This window comes from Danio aesculapii, chromosome 22 (assembly GCF_903798145.1).
Source record: "Danio aesculapii chromosome 22, fDanAes4.1, whole genome shotgun sequence".
NCBI classification, from domain to species: Eukaryota; Metazoa; Chordata; class Actinopteri; order Cypriniformes; family Danionidae; genus Danio; species Danio aesculapii.
Window position 1 is genome coordinate 27,264,961 of NC_079456.1, and position 23,182 is coordinate 27,288,142.

Consider the following 23,182-nt stretch of genomic DNA (forward strand, 5'->3'; position numbering starts at 1 on the left):
AATATCAAAAACACGAGTAGTTTACGAGTTCCAGACATTTGGCTGAATATAATATGCATATTAGGCATGCTGTATGGGGAGAGGTCTCCAAGCTCAAGGCTGATGTATACTTCTGCGTTAAGCGCATGCGTATGGCCCAGCACAGCCTTCATGCAGTCACATAGCCCTCACCATGACTAGCGTTGACGTGCGCCTCTCAAAAAATTTAACTACACATCGCAACATATGGCACAAGCTCTGTCTGTGCTGGGAGCCGCTAGCCAGATGGAGCAAGTGTTTACAAGTGTCGAGTCCCGTAAAGATGGAAACTTTTGTTTTGTGTTTACCTCATGATTAAAGTTGTTGCATGTCCGCCGGTTTCTCAAATGAGCAAGTTTTAGCTACTTTTACTTCAAGGTAGCGTTCAGAAAAAACAAAACACCGGCGAAAAACAACAAAACATTTAAATCTACTGCCAACTAGCATTTCATAAGTGCTCAGAAACACTTCCGAAAAACTAGCTGGCAGTAGGTTTTATGTTCCTCTGTGTCGAGTTTCTTGGCGGGTGTTTTTTTTTTTTTTTTTTTTGAACACTACAATAGCTAAAACTCGCTCATTCAGAGGTGGGAACTGGCAAACATGCAACAACTTTAATCATAAGGTAAACACAAAACAAAAGTTTCCATCTGGAGCTTCTTCGCAGGACTCTACAATTGTAAACACTCACTCCGTGTTCGCACACTGGTCACAGCTACCAAGCCGACCAATCACCGAGCTTGCGCTACACGTTAGAGGTCTGCATTCCCGCGGCTGTACCGCGGGAGCCGCGGGACCCGACCAGATTTCCCATGGCGCGGGAATAAATTTCCAAATAAAAGCGTGGGGCAATGCAATGTCAACATTGGGATGTGAAAATAAGGGATAGGCCCACCATAATAAGGGACTACCCCCCCCCCCACATTAGCAGCAAATGCATTAGCAAACAGCTCGAGCTATCAAATCTCATTAGCCATTTCTTCACTGGATAACTTTCACATTCTGATTAAAGAGCAACGAATGAATCTCTAATTTACTTTTTTTCGTTTGATTACATTATATAACAGGTGTTACTTTAAAAAGGCACACATCTAATGTTATAATGAAAGCTTTCGATTCCTTTCCTAATTGTACTGATTTAGGATAAAATTTGTTGCTTCAAAAAAAAAAAAAAAATCACCAAGATCGATATTATTAGTATTATTATAATTAATTATGTGTTTATGTCTGTTCAAACACGCAGCCAAAACCCAGACTTTCATGTGTGTGTGTGTGAATGAGAGAGAGCGTGATGCTGTCTGTGTGTGTCACTTGCTTGGTGCCTATGTGTGTGTGTGTGTTTATACAGACAGCTTGTTATAGGCTGTCTGGACTCTGTATAGCTGGGTGGTTTTCGGTTTTCTTCTCCCCCTGCCATTCGCGGGAACAGGCGCAGCGTCTAGAAAACAGGGCGGGTCGGGCAGCGGGTCAACAAATCCTGAATATAAGTTGGTGTGGTTTTGGGGTTTAAAGTCTCTAAACGTCAATTAAATGTCACATTACAAAAGGTTTGAAAGAGTTTAAAGAAGAAAAAAGCCCTGACACCCATCCCAAAACAAACTCAAGGGTCTTCGGTTTATTTGTTAATATTTTGAGGAAGCTGAGGCAAAGGCATTTTTTTTTGTCTTTTCACACTTGGGTGCCCATATTAGTGCTGTAAGTATCAAGAACGTGTTCATGTATCTCTATTTATTTGTCAGAGTCACGCCATCCACTTCCCCTTCTGCTGCTGAATAATTGCATGATGCTAGATTTGATCATAGAAGCAGCATGCGGCGTGTGGCTTTCTCTGTTATTCATCTGTTGGGGCTCAGTCAGATGCGTGGTGGATGTGGGGGCGCATGTATGTTTGACAGACTCACATGCCGATCTGTCTAAGGATTGAGATGGTGAGGAGGATCCCCAGCCCACAAAACAAAATTTATGCTCGTCTCACCTCTAGAAGGTTTATGTTGGCTACAGTGTTGGTTTTCATTTGGGAAATAATGTGAAGCCTTACATGTTAAGGATTATAGTGTGCAACACTCTAAAATAATTTTAATTTCAAAACTAAATAAATAAGTGAATCAGTTATTAATATATTAACATACACTTACTGACAAAAGTCTTGTCGTTGATCCCAGTTGTAAGAGCAAAATATAAAACAACTTGACTTCTAGTTGATCATTTGGAAAAGTGGCAGAAGGTAGATTTTTTCGATGAATTATCTGTTGAACTACATCCCAATCATCACAATTACTACAGAAGACCTATTGGAACCCATATGAACCCAAGATTCTCATAGAAATCAGTCAAGTTTGGTGAAGGAAAAATCATGGTTTGGGTTTACACTCCGTATGGAGAGATCTGCAGAGTGGATGGCAACATCAACATTTTGCCGCCCATTAACTTTGTGCTGCCAATTACATTACAAACCACAGGAGAGGGCAAATTCTTCAACAGGATAGCACTCCTTCTCATGCTTTAGCCTCCACAACAAAGTTCCTGAAAGCAAAGAAGCTCAAGGTGCTCCAGGATTGGGCAGCCCAGTCACCAGTTATGAAAATTATTGAGCATGTCTGGGGTAAGATGGAGGAGACATTGAAGATCAATCCAAAGAATCTTGATGAATTCTGGGAGTCCTGCATGAACGTTTTCTTTGCCATTCCAGATGACTTTATTAATCAGTTATTTGAGTCATTGCAGAGATGTACAGTATGGATGCAGTCCTCTAAGCTCATGGGAGTTCTACACAATATTAGTTATTTTTCCACTGTACCATGACTTTATATTCTATACTGTACATTATTTCTGTTAAGTGACAAGACTTGTTTAAGCAAAGTCAGACTTTATTGTTCTAATAATTGATAATCAAGGCATGATCATGTTGTATTTTGGTAAAATAAGCGTAATCTAAAGGCCTTTGCCTCTCATAAAAGCCACTTCTGATACCAAATGATCAACTAGAAGTCAAGTTATTATTTGCTGTTCCTAAAACCTTGACATGTGACAAGACTTTTGCCAGGTAGTGTAGTATTGTATTGATCTTTCAACATCTCATTTTTAAATATTAAAGGGCACATAGTTTACCTCTTTTTATGATTTAATATTAATATTATGGTTCTTCTGAGTGTGCCAGTTTAGGTTCAGTTCAAAACACAATGCAGATTTGTTTTATTATAATGTGTTAAAAAGTGTCATGTTGGGGGCGTGTCCACAGCTCGCTGATTTAGGGGTGTGTTGCTTCACATGTTGATTAGTTTCGGCTTCCCGCCCAACGTAACAAGGGGGCGGAGCCATGAGCTCACCCGCTCTGTGTTTGCAACAAAGTCTGACAGGCAGACTGAGAGAAGGAGCAGGGGTGAGAGGATCAGCAATCAGTCGTACATATATGACTCAGGACACAGACAAAGCAGAGAGTACAAAATCATTTGTGTCTTTGTATAGTTTTACAGCCAACTGTGTGCTAGTTTCAAGTACCGAGCTTGTACACCGAGACTAATAACCACGCAAACTGAATTAACTTTGACTGAGGCACGGGATGCGTTCTCGAAGCCGCGACACGGCACACCAGACACTCTCTGTGGCACGGCAGAAACATGAAGTGCCGCCGACTTGAAGCGCCGTTGTATGTACCCTGATAGAAACCTATGTTTAGAATTCTAAAATGCATGGCGCTGCGTCAGGTACAGCAGCACCTAGTTAAGATCACAGGGAGCTTCTGTGATCACGAGAAATGCAAACGGCTAAAGTATAAGGTAGACTGAATGAGAAGTACACATGTTTGCAAACCTACCTAAAGATACAACCAATAATTCCGATTAGAGCGATAATGTGCAGAATATTGATCTTGTGTTGAGCCCAATGAGCCTTGCATCTAAAAATAGAGCTAGGGTGTTCCTTTAGTGATATCGCTTCGACTCACGCTGAAAATGGCGGACGTGAATCAACAAACTGAGGATATAATGACGGGCCTGTCAATCAATATTGGTGGGCGGGGGGACCGCACTCCGATGTAAAGTTGCGATCAATCTAAAAATCGCTCCAATTAGTCCACCGTTTTTTATGATGTTAAATTGAAAAAAAAAGCACTGGGTGTGCTTGTATCACCCCAATATGACGGTATATACACCATACCTACACACGTCTGTCCAAACAGCTTGAAAAGTAGATTTTTTACCATAGGTTCCCCTTTAAGACTTGTATGCTGTTAAAATATATATTTTATAAATATTTCTTATTTTCACTGTGAACATTTGTCAATTTTCTCTGTCATAAACATAACATTTCTTATATTTGTAAAAAAAATTGACAACAAATTTGTTGAAAATGACCAAAACACAATGCATTTTATTTTATTAAAATCGTTTATTCATCATTTTAATCAATATTTGACAAATAAACTATATACAGTATATGTGAATATATGAAAAGCATTCTTTCTAACAGAAGTCATTCTTTTATTAATATTAAAAAAACAAGAGAACACACCTTAAGATAATTACGCATTAACTTTATTTTTTTAGGAAGAAAAAAAACATGTTGAGTTGCTGGACTCTATAGGAAAACTTAGGTTAACAAAAAGGTAACAAAAGTTACCTCAAATGTACCTCATTCTCACCCATGGGCATTGCTAGGCCTATTTTAGGCCTATTGTAGCCCCCCTATATTTCTACTCAGCCCCCTTAAAACTTTTGTGATTAGCTCATAAACTATACACTAAATTATCATCTCAGTCCCCTTTAAATTTGATATAAAAACAGCGGAAGAATTCGGCCTTTTGCTTTTCATTTGATCAGCAAACCACAGCTGTGCAGAGTGAGAGAACAAGGTGTGTGTTTATTGATAAATTGTTATAATATCTGCTCATTTGCAGTTCTTTGCAATAGATACACTTGTATCACTTGTACCTCAATGTCACGGAGAAGCAATCGGGTTTCCCATCTACTGTTTCATCAGTGCTCACCTCATAATCACAGCTGTTTCCTCGAAAAAGTAGCTCTTATCGAACATTTTGCTATTTTAATTTCAAAATTATCTACCAATATAAAACACATTAAAGTGCATGTGGCATTAACTATACCATACAGTCTTACACAGAAAGGATTAAACACAGTGACAGAGCCACTTAGTGAATGTACTCATTTTAACCGTTAGAGTCACTGACAAAGATAGAAACATCATGTGTTGTCTTGTATTAAAAAAAAATCATATTTATTATTGTGATTCAGATCATGAAATATGTGAATTAGCCTGTAGGTTTAAAATATATATATATTTAAATTTGCCGTTTATTAGAAAAGTGGCAGTTTTATTTATTTAATATATGGAGATAAAAAATTTACATTTTGTTTTTTACTAAATGTGTTTTTTTACTACGGTAAACGGGTGTGTTGAGCTTATTTGGCTCACTCGGAACTCAAATGGCTATCTTTGTTTTTGCAGTACAATGGAATACTGCTAGTTTAGCATACAACCCTACCATATTAAACATTTTAACTTTTTAAATTTCTTACTACTAAATTACTATATATATATATATATATATATAATTTTTATTATTATTATTTATTTATTTTTTTTACCTCAGGAGCTGAGCCCCCTTAAAATGAAAATCCTAAAATTGCCCCTGTTCTCACCTATTGGTAATTAGATGTTCATCAGAGTAGAGAGTGCGCTTCCATTCTGACATTTGTGCTAGATGTTGGACGGAGGAGAGTAAACATGTCCACTTAGATCAGCCCAACCTGGCACCTCTGCTCTGTAATGTTTGAGAGAAACAGATAACAAACATGCGAATGAAGGTCTAAAGGACAATCTGAGCTTCCTTTTACTCGAAACACACGAAGCCGAAAACACCTTCAACGGGAAGGCAGGTACGTTTTGCTTTAATTTCCCTAAAAAGGATGACTTAATGACTAAATTAATACATGTTTCCATCTGATTTCAGTACAATGCGAGTATGCACACGTCGGCGTTCTCTGACTTTGCGTGTGTGGCTGTTAATTGTCTTCCTGAGCCTGCATTTGCTCGTGGTTTCACTTGTCCTGTCGGTCTACCACACTTCCTGTGAGCTCCCTTCAACCTATGGAATCCAGACCACCATCAGCTTCTCCACTCAAAATGCATCTACTTCAGAGATCACAATTTCCACTGCAGGAAGCATCTCAAAGGAAGTGCAAATGGTCGACCCAACAGGTGATCTCGCCAAACTGGATGCTCTATTCTCCCATCCGCTGTATAATTTGCCCACCCCACCTGTGCCTGATGGGGACTGGCTGCTGAAACTCCGAAAGAAAGTAAAAGAGCAAGAACGAAGCACACAGCAGTGGTAAGGGATTTATGACATCATTTACTGTTATCACCTGTGATGTAAAATAACGAATTACAAATGCTCAAATGAATGTAATTGAGTCGTTGTTCTTTACTAAGTAGCTTTTTACTTTACCTTGAGTACATTTTAAGTTCTGTACTTTACTGCAGTATTTTCCTTTAACCTGCAGTCACTACTTTATATGTTTGTTTTTAATATGACTGGCTAAGTATAACAGTCAGTCCTGTTATTTCTGTCCAATCAAACTGTGCATAGAAAAATCAAATCAAATGCAGTGAACATGTACAATGACTGTTTAGACTTCTTGAAGGATGCCCATTGTATGATGACTGAAATCGCAAAATGATCTGAAACGGTGTTGCCAACTGTTTTCAATGAAAAGATGCTAAATTCCGCTCAAAGTTGCTAAATGTCGCTAGATTATGTCATATCCTCCCCGCCCATTAACTTATGTCCTCTGTAGTGGACCTTGTGTTTTCTTAGAATTTTTTGAGCTACTCTGTCAAGTCCTGTTGTACTGTGCAGAGGACATCCTGGGCTTTCTAGTGATATGTCATTTGATTGGCTGGCATGCTAGAAACCACTTCTTACACTGCATCCACAATGGCCGGCATACAAACAAGCACATTTCATGAGGAGAGAGGCATCTAAAATTTTGCTTTTTAAATGCTTTTTTACTATTATTATTACATATATATTTGTTTATTAAAGTGTCAGGAACAATACATTTAGCTTTCAAAGATGTTAAATTGTTTGTGTTTCAAAATGTCGTTCTTTTTTGAAACGTCAACTATAGTGGACACCAGGACCATCTTAATGTAATTAATGACTGCATGTTGTAGGAGGCAGAACTGAAGCATAGAGGATTCTTTATAAGATAGTTGAGGGAGACTCTGACTTAGAGTCTGACTATCAGAGAATTAGAGAATGACAATCAGTTTTAAATCTTTTATGTGTTGAGTTTGTTTTAGATTAACATCACTTTTTTTGGTTTTTGTTTTGTTTTTAGTTCGGCTCTCTTTCAGACTAAACTGTTCCAGGAATTTCAATACAAAAGGAAAAAATGGCTTTTGTTTGTTTTTGGTACATTGATATTTGATTAATATCCCTTTACAGTCATATCCTGTACAGTTTTGTTGTCTGAGTTTGGCTGGCATTTCGAACTAAAATGGTCTGTAAAATTAAAAATAAAAACAAAACATAAAAACTCTAAATTGTAGATTTTTTTAAACCCAAAGGATGTAGGAAATCAAACACAAAAAAAAGCCTGATGTCATCACGTCTAGCAGTTGCTGTTTGTTTAACAGCCTATGGTTAACAAAGGGGTATTTATATTTCCACATGCATGTCAATTTAATTAAATTTATTGTTGTTTAAATACAGTATATCAGTATAGATAGTGTAGTGAATTTGCAATAATCTCTCTGACATAACGTGGCGCAAGGGGAGACTAAGGCTTTTTGTTGGTAGAAAGACCAATACAATAACTGGGACACTAGAGCCAAATTACCACTGAAACTATTGCAAATAAATCTTGATTACGCCACCCAGTACATTACCTGAAACATGAAATGCAGATTCTTACCTCTTCTCTAACAAAGACAATAATAATGACAATAATATATATGAAAAATTAATTATTTTATTACAATTCAATTATCCTTGGACCAAAAATATAAAAAAAAACAGGCACATACACATTTAAAATGGCACTAGTGGAGGCAAAACAACAACAAATAAATAAAGCTACATCCAACCAGAGGAGCTGGGGCTTACCACAGTCAGACAGGCTAGGCACTGGCCCCAAAAAATGACCCACCAAACATTCACACGTGCACACTTTTAGATTCAAAACATCACACAGTGAGCAAAAGGCTAACTATTTAGAAAAACAGCTCCACGCCACACAACGGCCTGACTGTCCGCATTAGACACCCCCAGCTCCTGAGAGAGCAGCGACAAGTTACCAGTGGGCTTGGAGAGGCGACAGGCCCCAGCGAACGAGAAGACAGCCATCATGGGAGCACGCAGAAATGTCAACAATGACACGACGAAGAGCACAGCACTATAAAGTATGATTCCATAAGGATCACAAGAGGCCAAGGCAGCTACTTTACAGTGCAAAAAGGAGTCGATCAGACACCAGCATTTCAAAGCAAAAATCTGAATTAAACCAAACGCATTTTTAAAAAAGAGAAAGGCTTAAACAGCTACTACATACCAGACGCATGGCAGGGACACACCCACCACAGAGAGGAGTCAACTGAACGATGACGCAATTTCCCCTATTCTCCGATGACCTTTTATACACCACTTAATAAGCCCTAGTTGGTAATGGGCGGATACGAATGTTTCATGCATAACATCCGCTACAATAATAAACTTGCACAACTTCAGATACTGTCACTAAAATCTCTGTGACTATGAACAAGAAAAGAATAAACTGTTAAATTTAAAAGAAAAGAGAAGCAGATCGGCTTGACTGTACACTTGCAGTGCTAAATTGTATGCTGTTGGTATGCAGAGGGCTGATCTGCTCTTATGTTGCGTTCACACCAGATGCGGATGAAGCGTCAAGCGCAAGTTTTAAATGTACATTAATGCAAAGATGCGAATAGACATCCTGCTGCACATTTTGCCCAAACGAGGCAGAGCGAATGACGCAATTTGTGCAAATGAAATGGCAGGAGTTGAGAGTTTTGCTCTTTTGACGCTGAGTGTGCGAATTGCTTGAGTTGGAAAATCTGAACTTCAGTGGACATTTGCGCTGTGTTAACCAATCAGATGCTTGTTATTGTAGAGGAGTGATTATGATGTAGTGCCTGTTGTTGGTATCCCAAGATAATCCTCTTGCTGACACCAGACAACAGCTCATCAAACTAGGCTTGGCTCAATCTGAAGCCCCGCTGAAAGCCTCCATCATCCAGGTATAATTTCTGGAGGAGTTGATGAACTCACAGAGCTGGGTGCACCTCTAAAAAGATCTAGTGGCGCTAAACGGATCTATGCTGTTATTCAGCTTTCATAAAGCATAGCTACTTTCTCAATAAAATCCATGTTAGCCATTTAGCATCAAAGCTACAGTCACCGGACAAGCCCTGCCCATGACGTGAATCCGCATATTGTATAGTGAATTCAACTCGTGAATGAAGCGAGTAAGCTTAAAATGTTCACGCCTCTATTTACATGCTAATAGCTTGATTTATTCGTGCATCCCACGTCTGGTGTGAATGCAGCATTAGGTTGCAGGTGTAAGAGATGGCTGTGTGGTACTGCCACCTGCTGTGAATGCTCTGAGGCAGGGGAGGGGTCAACGTGATCACCCGCAGCTCGTGGAGAAGAAAAAAAATAGTACAGTACGGATATCAGAATATATAAAAAAATCTCCAGTACTATAAAAAAAAAGTCGCTAGATTTGTCGCTAGTCACTTACTTGTAAATTTGTCGCTAGAGGGGTCTGAAAAGTCACTACATTTAGCGATAAAGTATAATAACTAAATGCACCACAGAATGTCCAACGCTATCTCACGACAATTCAGAGCTTTTTGGTTTAGTGGCTTTATCGTATGAATTTGTACGATCTGATTCTGCAATTTACTTATCCCACAATAAGGGTTGGGTTTAGGGGCGGGGTAGGGTGCCACGCTTCTTTTTAAAAAACGTAGATTTTCATAAGTCTAAACTCGTAGGAATTAGCCACTAAACTGATAAAATGTAAAATAGTTAATTTTCCTCGTGAATGCTGGAATGTAACGTTTTCAAATACATGCACAAATTGCTGCTCGAGCCTAGTTAGTGGCGCTAGCTGCAGGACATTTGGAGCTTGTTAGTCAGGGTTTAAATTGCATGACCTAACCGTTAACATATCATAGTTCGATTTTTTTTCACCTTTTTTTTTTTTTTTAAGTATTTTAGTTTAAACAGATTTCGCTCTGCGTGTAAACCCACCAACCTGCTTTCTGTAAGTATATTATAGTTGCATATAATAATGTAATGTGTTCTCACATTAAATATCACATTTAAAATTTATAATCCATGAATGGTAAATAATTTAACTTGCACTTGGAGAAATCCCTAAAAGAAAATGGCGCTAATGGAAAATACACTTTTAATCTGCAGGGTATTGAGATTTTTTAGAAGGGCAACTTTTTTAATAATTTGAGTAGTGTTTGCAACATGTACTTTTACTTGCACTACATTTTTTGGCAAGTACTGGTACTTAAGCTGATTTTTCAGTACTATTTCCATCATTGGTTATCACATAACAATTACTAGCTGGTATTAACATGCAAATAAATATTGGAATTTGTGATTACAACATAAGGTTTTTACCTTAATGTGACTCAATTAAATAAATGAACTTGTAATGTTAATTTGATTCAACTTAAAAACATATTTTGGATCATACTCTTTGATTTCGTCACCAGTGTTATGAGAGAGTTCGGTGTGATGCATTAGTTTTGTTGGGAGAATAAACCATGGCAACAGCTTACAAATTAACAACAAAGCAAGACAATAGAAATAATGAGGATGGAAACTATGATATTAATTGTAATCCTTAGTACAACACAGCTAAATATAAATTCTTAATTTTTACAACTTAAAGAGCCCATATTATGGGTTTTTGAAAATGCCCTTCCATGTAGTGTGTAACACCGCTCTAAGTGAAGTGAAATATCCAGCTAAGGCTTAAATCTGTAAGTATACAGTGTTTAAAATTATTGATTCATCTATAAAAGAGTCGACTCATAGTGCTTCAAATGAGTCGTCTTGATAACGAGTCATTAGGTGTTTCGCGATGACGCAGCTACGAAACACAAGCCTCGCCAGTAGTTACGCGCGCAAACCAGGGAGATTTGAAACCTGCGGTCCCGCCCACTAACACAGAAAAAACACTAGACACACACACACAGACGCCGCCGGTCGAATGAAGTCACGCTGTGCTCAGATGGATAATATTGACAGTCTCTACCCACAGATGAAACTGTGAAGAGTCAGTGGTTGAGGTTTATTCACTAGTGTAAGTAAGTGCGATTAAAATTGTTGCCTCGTTTACTCTAGCTTGCAAATTATGTATTTATTGTGTTTTGTTACTTGTTAACCTGGTACAGTACACGCGGTTACTCTTTATATTCTCTTATCGCATGTAAGCCACGTTAAAAACACGACGCGTGCCGCTTTGTTTACGGATTTAACGTTAAATGCTTTTGTGAGCTCGCGTTCCACTGCCGTTTGTCATTGCTATGGCCATCGTAAGCTAGGAGACAGGAGACACGTGTCGATCTCCCTAGTTCTGAGGAGGAACGTGATGTGTGTGTGTGTGTGTGTGTGAGAGAGAGAAAAAGAGCTGTTCGAGTGTGTGACGCCTAGGGGCTAGGAGACAGGAGACTCGCGTCGCTCTCCCTAGTTCTTCTGAGGAGCGTTGTGTGTGTGTGTGTGAGAGAGAGAGAGAGAGAGAGAGAGAGAGAGAAAGAGAAAGAGAAAAAGAGCAGGTAAAGTGGCGAGGAGACTTGCGTCGATCTCCCCAGTTCTTCTGAGGAGCGTTGTGTGTGTGTGTGTGTGAGATAGAGAGAGAGAGAGAGAGAGAGAGAGAGAAAGAGCAGGTAAAGTGGCTAGGAGACTCGCGTCGATCTCCCCAGTTCTTCTGAGGAGGGTTTTGTGTGTGTGTGTGTGTGTGTGCGTGTGTGTGCGTGTGTGAAAAAAGCCTGTGACTACTTTTATATAGTTGATTAGCAGCTGGGCATTTCACTCTGTCTCGTGCTGAAGCCTGTCACTGTCGACCAATCGCAGCAGGCTGTCATCGGTCCAATCAGCGCAGATTAGCTTCGCGCTGAGGAGGGGGTTGGGAACAAATGAATCGCTGAACGATTCATATGGGAGTCACTGGGATAATTAGGTAAAAATAAATGCAGATTATAAGACCATCAAAGTGTTTTTTGACCTTGCATGCATATTAGACTGTTGTTGGAGACCCTTACAACCTACATATGACCCTATTTCATGTATAATATGGGCTCTTTATTCACACAATCAGTTTTTACTCAGTAGACAGGATTAATGGGCCTTTTTTGCTGCTCAAACACATTCAATGCCTTGAGCGCCATCTACAGTACAGCAGCAATCTCTGAAAGTGAACAAGCCCAACAGATTCCAGAAACCACATCTTTATTGTTGTAAACAGGGCTTAGAATAGATGCCAGTCTAAGTTTTTAAGGGTACTGACAGAAAAGCATGGTATTTGGTGCATTTTTATTTATGACTGCTTAATGAATACTATTTTTAGGGTCAGTGCCAATGACAATGGCTTTGATCCTATCCTGTGGAACACCAGTACTGACACACATCCGCCTTGGCTCCGTTTTCACCTTGGTATATCTCGCTGGCAGATGTATCAGCACAAAGATCCTAATCTGTCAGCGCTGAATCAGCAGCTGGCATCTCATCGTATTGTCAGTGCAGGTAGGTGACCTTAAATTTCGCAAAGCAAGTCTTTTGTATGAGAAAAGGTGTGGGGAGGGGGTGTGGATGAGAACTGCATGGAAATAAGACCTTTGTTTCTTGCGTGCAGTTGACAGTTGGACGGTGGCTTAAACTGATGAAATACATGTAGTTGTAAAAGTGGGGGCTCGTCCGGGATCATTTAAAAATAAAAAGTTTAAAATAAGAATTAAAATCACACTATAAATTTAAAATGGCTGTTTAGTCATGACTCTCAAAGTCATGACAAAATAGATTTAAAAGGATATAGTTCAATCAAAGATAAAAATTGTACAATTGATTACTTAGCCTACTGTCATCCCAGAACTCTATGAATTCCTTCTGCAAAAGATGGAGGGTGATATTTTAAGGAATATTGGTAACAACGCAGTTTACTTCTATTGTAATTGTTGTCCATACAAGAAGTCAATGGAAACCAAACCCGCTTTGTTAACAACAATCTTCAAAATATGTTAACAGTAGAAATAAAGTCATACTTTTGAGTTTGGAACAATAAAGGGTGAGTACATGATCTCTTTAGTGGCCCGTTTCCACTGAGAGGTACAGTATGGTATGATACGGGTCACCTTTATCACCTTTACCTTTATTCCACTGCCAAAAGGCTACCCTTTTGGTGGGTGTGGTGTATGACAGAAAGTTTCAGATGACGTAATTATTACTCAAGGATATGTCACAGTAAAGCTGTACGGGTCGTTCACATATCATAGGACAAGCTCTTCTCACAAAACAGATGCTTTATACACATAAATACTTGTGTATAAATGTTTATTACTAACATTTTCTATGAGCATGATTTGATTATAACTGCAGATCAATGATAGTATGAATATAGCCTACTGTAAGGTCTGTGATTTATATAAAATAAACAAATAAATACAACATATATGAACACATACAGCCCCTTACAGTCTCCGATATGTTACACTCTCAGAAATAAAGGTATGCAATTTGTCACTGGGGTGGTACCTTTTTGAAAGGTACAATTTTGTACCTAAAAGGTTCATATTAATAGCTCAAGGGTACATATTAGTACCTATAAAGTGCAAAAGTGTTCCTCTTAAAATTTTTAGGTACTAATATATACTTTTAAGGTACCAATATGGGCCCTTCAGGTACAAATGTGTACCTTTTGTAAAGGTACCACCCCAGTGACAGCTCGTGTACCTTTATTTCTGAGAGTGTACCAACAACAGAAAAACTACACACAGCTTACATTTAGTTCTTATTAGGTTCAAAAACAACATAAAATATTATATGTATATATTATTACGGTGTAATGTTTTGGCTGTGTTTTTAAATATAGCGCTTTCTTTGTTTTCATTCTCCTGCTTCTGCGAGTGACGTATCGCTGTAAACCAATAGCATTCAGCTGCTCATCTAGCTCCACCTTATGGTACCCTTTAGGCCTGTTGGTACCCTTTGCAAAGGGTGACCAAAAAGTGGGACAGTACGGTACTTTTTGACAGTGGAAACGGCCATAAAAGTGTACTGTACTATACCACTCAGTGGAAACCATAGGCCATAGGAGTACATAATTTATAAGACTAGAATGTACATAAGAATGTCTTACTAGATCTACTACAGCAAACAAAGCCTTCTACTGAAATCTAGTCAGACTTGCACGGATTAGAATACATGTTGCAAGATAAAGTGCTCCTGTAGCAGATCTAGATAGGTGGTACTGGGAGGAGACCTAAACAAAATTCTCATAGATGTTCAAAGATGAAAACACATAAAAAAGAACCAATCAGCTTCAGAACCAAGAGTTTGATGGATGAATACATTTGTGAAAAATGATGTGCGAGACATTGCAATTGTGAGAAATAAGATCTCTGTTACAAGATTGAATGGAATTGTGAGCTGTAATGTTATTGTTAAATATAATTGTGAGTCTCGATGACTTGAAATGGTTTGTGGTGCTTTTCAGTGCAAAAATCAGGTGGGACTCAGCTGAAGTTGGTGATGTCTTTTCCTAATTATGGACAGGCGCTCTTCAAACCCATGAAGTAAGACCCATTCCCGACAAAAAGGTTTTTTCTTGGTATATAGTCCTTCTCTAATGAACCCTAAGCTGGGGTTGTGTGTGTGGATGGACTTAAATGTTTTCTTCAACAAAAGTTTGGGAACCACTGGTCCCATGCTTGTGCAGGAATTGATGGAAATGAAGTGCAATGGAGTAAAAAATAATGCGGTTTGGAATTGGATGAATATACCCAAAGGCTAATATGTAGTTTTAATTTAATATCGTTCTCATTCGAGTAAAGACAGGAACGGCATGAGGAAACCAATGTGAATCTGTATTACTTTTCTGACTTTGAGAGGCACAATGCTGAGATTGCAGCGTTCCACTTGGACAGGTAAAAACATGGATTTTCATAGGAATAAATATTCAAGAATATTTTTAAGATAACAACACTTAAGCTACTAATTAAAGCCCTGATTTACTTCAAGAAAAATAAATAAATAAATAATACAGATCATTTGTAATAAAAATCAGGCCAAAACGAAGTTCGTTTTGTGTTTCTTACAGTAGCTTTCTTAATGTAAATGTTCTTTCCAACACTTTTAAACACATGTGAACTCTTATTGGTCTGTGATGATGATGATGATGTAAAAAGCAGGTTTTGGCTCTGACGCTTGGCCTTTATTGCAATAAATGTTTTTTTTTTCCAGTTTGTTGAGATCAGACAAGTCAAAACATTAGCTTTTATTCTAATCGGAATGCTTAAAACATTACTTAAAGTATGTCAGGAGCTTTAAAATCATGTGACAATAATACAGCTAATTTTTACCAATGATAACTTAAGACTTTCTGCTATGTTTACTTTATGTTCTCTTCTTATCACCACTCTTTCATTCTGACAATAAGGATACTGGGATTCAGGAGGATACCTCCAGTGGTTGGCAGGCTTATTAATGTAATTAAAGAGATCAAAGAGGTCACCACTGACCATAAACTGGTCACAACATTTTTCACTTCCCCAGGTACAGTATGTCCCATTTGGCTCTTATCTTCCTCCATCACTTCCTCTCTACATGTATGTCTTTCTTTCTCCAGTGGGTAATACATGTTTTCACGGCCATTGTTCGTATTACTGCTCCACTGAGCATGCTGTCTGTGGGCGTCCTATCAAGCTAGAAGGCTCTTTGGCGGTTATGCTGCCAGACCTGTCGCTGGCGCCACGCCACTCATGGAGGAGTCCCTGGAGGAGGTCCTACAGTAGAACCAATCAGGCTGAGTAGGTGGAGTGTGTGTTTGTGTTAAGGGTTCTATGAAAGTGCTTTGATATGTCTTTTTGTTTTGTTTGACGTCATTTTAACTGAAACATGAAGAGAGGACGGGGCATAGAGTAGCCTCTTCCCATTTTAAAAAAACTGTCAATAGCTTTTTATTTATATCATAACTCTGCCAGTCAGAGATTTTGAGCTGAAGTGCATCAGAGAGGATTTGATTGGTCAGAAGTAAATAAAGTAAATTGTGTCATTTTGTTAACAAAGCACAGTAAAATGGAGATTGATACTATTTCCAATGCAATGGTCTTAGCCAATCAAACCATTGACCACCATTTACTGATTTACCCTTCAAAAATAACACCCCTTCAAAAGGACCACTTCAGAAAGAGGGACAGAATTCTGGATTTGTCATTTATAGATAAGATTGATATTTGAGAACACATACATTTTACAAATTTAGATATCACCGCTTAGTGCTTTTTGATGTTACCTTAACCAGAATTAAAATACAGCTTTGAGCATGTTTGACAAGTTTAATATACTCTGAAGCACAAACTTTACATTATGATATTTGAAAGAACACTTTCAGATTCAGACTTTCAGGTTATGAGTTGCTTAATTATCTGACAAACCTCTTCAAATCATGGAATATTTTAAAATAATCAAACTATCTCAAAAATATGAGATTCATTGGGATCCAACGTTTATTTAAATTTTTTCACTGATTTTTCAGCATATTCTCCTTTTGGTACTTCTTTTGTTGTGGTTTTGTACATGTGAAATGTGTGTTTCCAAAACAGATGGGAGACAAATTCCAACTACTGTGACACAGTAAAAAAGACTCCTCCGTATGACCGGGGCACTCGATTAGTGGATGTGATTGACATGAGCATTCTGGACTTTCTCATGAGTGAGTCATGAACCAGTTCAGATGATCTATGGGTTAACACTTAAAAAAGAATGATAGGTTCCTGATGTAGACCACAGAAAATAACATGCTTCTGAACTCCATGACTTTACTGATATGATGTACTACCACAATATATAATTAAAATATCTCAATAATTTAATATGATAGGCCTATACATCTAAGTAACATAATGCTTCTTTTAAATTTAAAGACACTTCCAAACTAAGGCTTCTTTCTTCTAAGGCCATGTTCACACCTGGTATTAAGATCCATTTTCACTGATCCAATCTTAAGTGGACAAGTGTCTCTTTTTTTGTCCACTTTCTCCCTTTTGCTTAGTTTACTAGGAGTGTCTATGGGCAGGTATTGACTTTCTCTGATCATTCAATGTAATACTGAAAAAAATTTATCTAAAAAACTTGGCCTACAGACTTAATTCTGTTTTACAGCTTTAACATGTATATACTTTTTTTATTGATAAAATTCATTTAACAAATATTTTAGAACATCAAAAGGAATTTAAAAATGTGATTAAAAACATTATGTAAAGGATCAGCAATTCAAATCAGCGAGGCTTAAACGTGTCCCTCAATGTTGCTTTGAATATATAACAAAATTATTAAAAGTACATTAAAGACTTCACACATTAAATAAAACATTATGAAAAACATCAGTTCACAGGCCCAGCATGAGAGCTGCTGTTTAAAGAAAATGAAGCAGATGTATTTTAAAAAAAATTGTGTTTGAACATGTACATACACACTGTTTAAGCAATTTGGTAAAATGTGTTTACGACTACCTCTGGAAGAGATCAAAAGTTAGACAAGCTTAAAAGTTTCACACCTGTACTTAATGATGTCTAGGTGTAACTTGTTGTATACAAAAATACACTAGATGTGAACAGGGCATAACTCGTGTTCTGTTTAAAAAACAAATTTGGAATCCAATGACCTATATCAATGCCTATATATATATATATATATATATATATATATGTATGTATGTATGTATGTGTGTGTGTGTGTGTGTATGTGTGTGTGTGTGTGTGTGTGTGTGTGTGTGTATATGTGTGTGTGTGTGTGTATATGTGTGTGTGTGTGTGTATATATATATATATATGTGTGTATATATATATATATGTATATGTATATATATACATATATACGTATATATATGTATATATATATATATATATATACATATGTATATATATATATATATATATGCCTGTCTCCTGATATTTTCTGTCTACTTTTCCTCAGGTAACATGGACAGGCACCACTATGAAACATTTGAGAAGTTTGGCAACGACACATTTCTCATACACTTAGATAATGGAAGAGCGTGAGTATTAAAAAAATAAATTCCATGACGTTGTGTTTGGGTTGGTTTAAAAACGCGTGCTCCTTCTGTGTTTATTTTAGGTTTGGACGTCACTCAAAAGATGAACCTTCTATATTGGCTCCTCTCGTGCAGTGCTGCAGGTAAAGTGAATATAAGTGAAGTTTATTTATAAACTAATTTCGAGAGGATCATGCTCTTATGATTGACCACATCTGGTCCTGCATTAGATAACACATAATTCACCATTTGGATGATTTCTGACTCACTATTAATAACCAGAGTATATTACCTCAGTTATTTTTGTCTTGAAGAATCCCCCTTCCACCCCTACTCCTCCTGGTGACCTCCGCATGGTGACCCAGTGGTTAGCACTGTTGCCTCACAGCAAGAATGTCACTGGTTAAAGTCCTTACCTAGCCATTCAACATTTCTCTGCAGAGTTTACATGTTCTCCCTGTGCTAGCATGGTCTTCCCCAGGATTCTAAGATTTCCTCCCACAGTCCAAAGACATGCGGCATGGTGAATTGACCAAACTAAAGTGGCACCATAGTTGAGCTCTAAATTAGCAGTAAATCTCTTCATAGCAATCCCTAACTGCCATTAGCCATAAATAAGCAGGGGAGTTCTCAAGACCTACCTGAGCTCAAACTCCCCTCTCGCCCTGCAAATGGGAGGGAGCCCCAGGTTTGAGGATCATGCAAAACACGCTTTATAATCAATCATCAGCTAAGTGTGAACTCTTGAAGTAACAATTTAAAGGTGCAGTGTTTTTTAACTTGCTAATAATGTCTCACTTTGTTCTCCAGGGTCCGTCGGTCAACGTTACTTCGTTTACGTCTGCTCTCTCTCCCGCCTTATCAGCTGAGTGATGTCATGCGCGCATCTTTGTCTCGGGACCCCCTTGCAGAGGTCGCACCTCTCCTTTCCGAACCTCATCTTTCTGCTTTAGATCGGCGCCTGAAAGCAGTCATGCAGTCCATCCAAGACTGTCTGCAGCAGCATCAACATCACAGTGATGTCATATATGATGACATCACGGATTACCCTCAGGCTTGACTTTGTAGTGTGTTGCATTGTATTCTTCACGTACAAACCATTGGAACCTTTTTTTTCTGCTTGATGTTGCAAATTGATATTTTTTTATTATAATATTACTCTTTTTATGTATGTTCATCAACACACTTGTTTGTAAAGGAAGTAGTTTGATTGTTTTTCTGACATTTCTTATTCTTAAGGCTGATTTATCCCTATGTGTCGAGCGCATGCGTATCGTCCGACGCAGCCTTTTGATGGTCAAAGCCCTCGCCGTGGCTGATGCAGATGTACTACTCTCAAAAAACGTAACAACAAGTTGCAACGATGCATAGTGCAAGCTCTGTGATTGGTTGGCTTGGTAGCTGTGACAAGAGTGGCCATTGTTGTGAGCCTGATGGAGCAATTGTTTACAATTCAATTCATGTTTATTTTTTGTATAGTAATTTTACAGATAAATTGTCAAAGCAGCTTAACATAGAAGTTCTAGTAAATTGAAAGTCCAGTTTTCAGAGTTTAGTTCAGTTCAGTGTGGTTTAAATTTTACTGCTGAAAGTCCGTACACTGAAGAGCAAATCCATCGATGCGCAGCTCCACAAGTCCCAACCAAGCAAGCCAGTGGCGGCAGTGGCGAGGAACAAAACTTTACCAGTTGACGAAAGTGAAGGAAAAACCTCTAGAGAAACCAGGCTCAGTTGGGCACGACCATTTTTCCTCTGGCCAAGCTGCAGTCTAGGCGGTGGAGTCTGTGTCAAGTCCTGTGAAGAAGCTCCAGATGGAAACTTCTGTTTTGTGTTTACCTTATGATTAAAGTTGTCGTTCGTCCAACAGTTCCCGCCTCTGAAAGAACGAGTTTTAGCTACTCGTACATTAAGGTAGCATTCAGAAGAAAAAAAAAACACCTGCGAAGAAACACGACACAGAGGAATATAAAAACCTACTGCCAGCTAGTGTTTCGGAGGTGTTATTGCAGAGCAGCACAAACAGGACGCAAAAGTATAAATGCATGACTGTGCTCTAGGCAGGTGCCATGGATCATGCCGATCACTCGATGCAGAAGTATAAACCAGCCTTTAAAGTCATTTCTCCCATAGGCAACTGAATCTGAAGTTGTAAAACAGTCCGACAAACAAGCACACTTCCGATTTGCAGAATAAGATCAATAACAAAACTGTAAATTATTTATATTTACAATACAATTAGATGTTATATAATTGGATTATTGCCGTCTGTGACTAGTTTTAAAGATGGTGTGAAATAGAAGTTGCAATAGTTTTCCTTATTGTGGCGTGTATTTAAGTGAAAAAAAAAAGTGGGACAGGAATTGTGTGGGAATTGTAGGAATTGAACAGATGGTAGGTTTACTGTTGGTTGATTGCATGATTGACAGCTTGGTCCCACCCTCGTCCCAGTAAACAGATCACCACAGAAAACATTTCACTGCAGAAAGAATGGAGGGCAGTTTTGATGAATTATTATGAGGGCACATTAATTTAAAGCAAAATTGTGTAATCAGTTTGTGATAAAATGGCAGTATTTCATAAATGATAATAATAAAAAGTCCCTGAGCACATTGTGGTGTATTGTAGTTTAGTATACTCAATTGAAGAAAACTACAGTATTGGGTCATTTGTTTATGAACTATAATTGCTGTATTATCCCAACAACTATAGAATCACCAAAACAGATTCATTGAAATGCTGTACCATAGTATGAACTGCCAAAACCAATATGGTATTCACTATAAGCTACCATATAGGCTGTTCTTTGAGTGTTTAGAATCGCTTGCAAAAACCCCTACTATGATACATATATACTGTACATTAATATAATTTCAGAGTGCCATATATTCATCAGTCAATCAAATTGCTTAATTTTTTCTTTTGGGTGTGGTCTTTTAGATACGTCCGGTGAAGTGTGACGTGAGTTTTCACTGCAATGGTTAACGGTGAGATGTTTTTTTTTTTTAATTTTTTTGTTTTTTTTTGAACTGGTAAGCGCTTAGCAAGATTTCACAAGTCTTTTTAAGTTGAATGTTTTTTTCAATGCTTTTGGTGTTAAGACGATCTTTCATCATGAACAAGAAAGGCATTGAATATCTGGACTGTATTGTGTGCAATTACATGATAATGACATTGGAGGCTCCTGTTTTTCTGCATTAAGCAATATTAAACTATATTGTTAAATAATTAACAACAAGAAATAGAAAATAGGGAATGATCTCTTTACAATCAGAACCTTATTAACTGTGTACCATAACAATGATAATTTTAACTCAATGTGTTATTCTTTAGGTTGTAAATGTCATGTGTCTTATAAAGCATGAGGTTTATCAATTAGGAACTTCAAAAACCTTTTTAAAAAACAGATTTTATATATTTTGTAGAGTTAAAGGTCCCATAAAATGCTTTAAAATATGCATTGTTATTAAAAAATTTACATAATTTCAACTGAAAATTGAACTGAGGGTGGGACACAGAGTAGCTCCTCCTCTTTCTGTAAACAGTCAATTTTGTTTTGTTTTTCCCTCACAGCTCTGCAAGTGAGAGTGGTTGAGCTCAAGCGCATCAAATGAAAAGCAAATGAGAAGCGTCTTGATGAAGGCGGGGCATGTCAGAAAGAGCATTTGATTGGTCAGGAGATTTGATGAGAAGCTGAAATATGAGCTGACTGGAATCGTTGATCAATTTAGTTGTAAGTGACAAACTGCAAACTTTGGATGTTTATTTCAGGTTTATATTTTCTAAATGTGAATTACAGTCTTATAGATAAAAACTAACATACTGACTGTAACATCTAAAAAAATTTTTTTTAATTTCACAGGACCAAATACAGTTCATATTGTTTCTGAGACAAGCACATTATTTAAAATTATTATTTATTTGCATTTTTCCCTCCCCTTAATTTTTGGACAACTGACAACTAAGTGAAAACATGAACTTTAGGCTCTTAATACTGATCATGCTGCTACATATTTCATGTAAGATTATATTGTTTAAATATTCTGATGCTGACAGCCTACTTGGTTTGTAATGTGAGGACCTGTTGGTTTTAGTATTATTACTTTGATTTATCAATAGTCCAACTCTGTGACTTGTGAACATTTTTGTACTCCGTGGGGAACTATTCCTCATTGTAGTCATAAGTTTGTGGAAACAAAAAGGTCACTTGATTCCCTGTTAGTAAAACCATTAAGGGTGTAAAAGTACATACACATACACAAACACAGCTTAGTAGGTTTTATGTTCAGAAAGGAGATAAAAACGAACCATTTTATTGTTATCATCTAATTTTTTTTTTCCTGAACAAGCTATGTGTTCAAATGTTTAAAAATGCCATACTGCAGCAACAAATAGGAGTTTATGATGCACAGTTTCAAACTGGAAGATACTTTTAGTGAAGTTTATTTATAAACTAATTTCGAGAGGATCACGTGCTTATGATCACTTGCAGCTGGTCCTGCATTATTCAATTTATGATTCACCAGTCAGATGATTCCTAAACCAAATACCCTAAGTTCCATTTAACAGCCATCTTCGTTTTGAAGAATTCCTCCTTCCACCCCTACTTCTCCTCCTTTTCTAGATGGGTGGCAAGGTGGCCCAGTGGTTAGCACTGTTGCCTCACAGCAAAAATATCAGTGGTTCTAGTCCTTACCAAGCCAGCCTACGTGTCTGTGCGGAGTTTACACGTTCTCCCTATGCTCACGTGGGTTTCCCCCGGGTTCCTCCGACCGTCCAAAAACATGCAACTGAAGTTGATTGACCCTTCGCTAAGCCACACCCAAAAACTTCCA

The 23,182-nt window shown here is 37.8% G+C and overlaps 1 protein-coding gene across 1 annotated transcript; it reads left to right on the forward strand.

Annotated features, from left to right (window-relative positions):
* The first annotated feature begins 5,987 nt into the window (after nucleotides 1–5,987).
* fam20cl (family with sequence similarity 20 member C, like) lies at nucleotides 5,988–19,448 on the forward strand. The gene is made up of 10 exons (XM_056448041.1): nucleotides 5,988–6,364; nucleotides 12,651–12,826; nucleotides 14,793–14,871; nucleotides 15,130–15,222; nucleotides 15,735–15,850; nucleotides 15,924–16,104; nucleotides 16,900–17,009; nucleotides 18,272–18,353; nucleotides 18,434–18,493; nucleotides 19,161–19,448. The coding sequence occupies exons 1-10, from the start codon at nucleotides 5,988–5,990 to the stop codon at nucleotides 19,408–19,410; spliced, it is 1,524 nt and encodes a 507-aa protein (XP_056304016.1). The 3' UTR covers nucleotides 19,411–19,448.
* The last annotated feature ends 3,734 nt before the right edge of the window (nucleotides 19,449–23,182 follow it).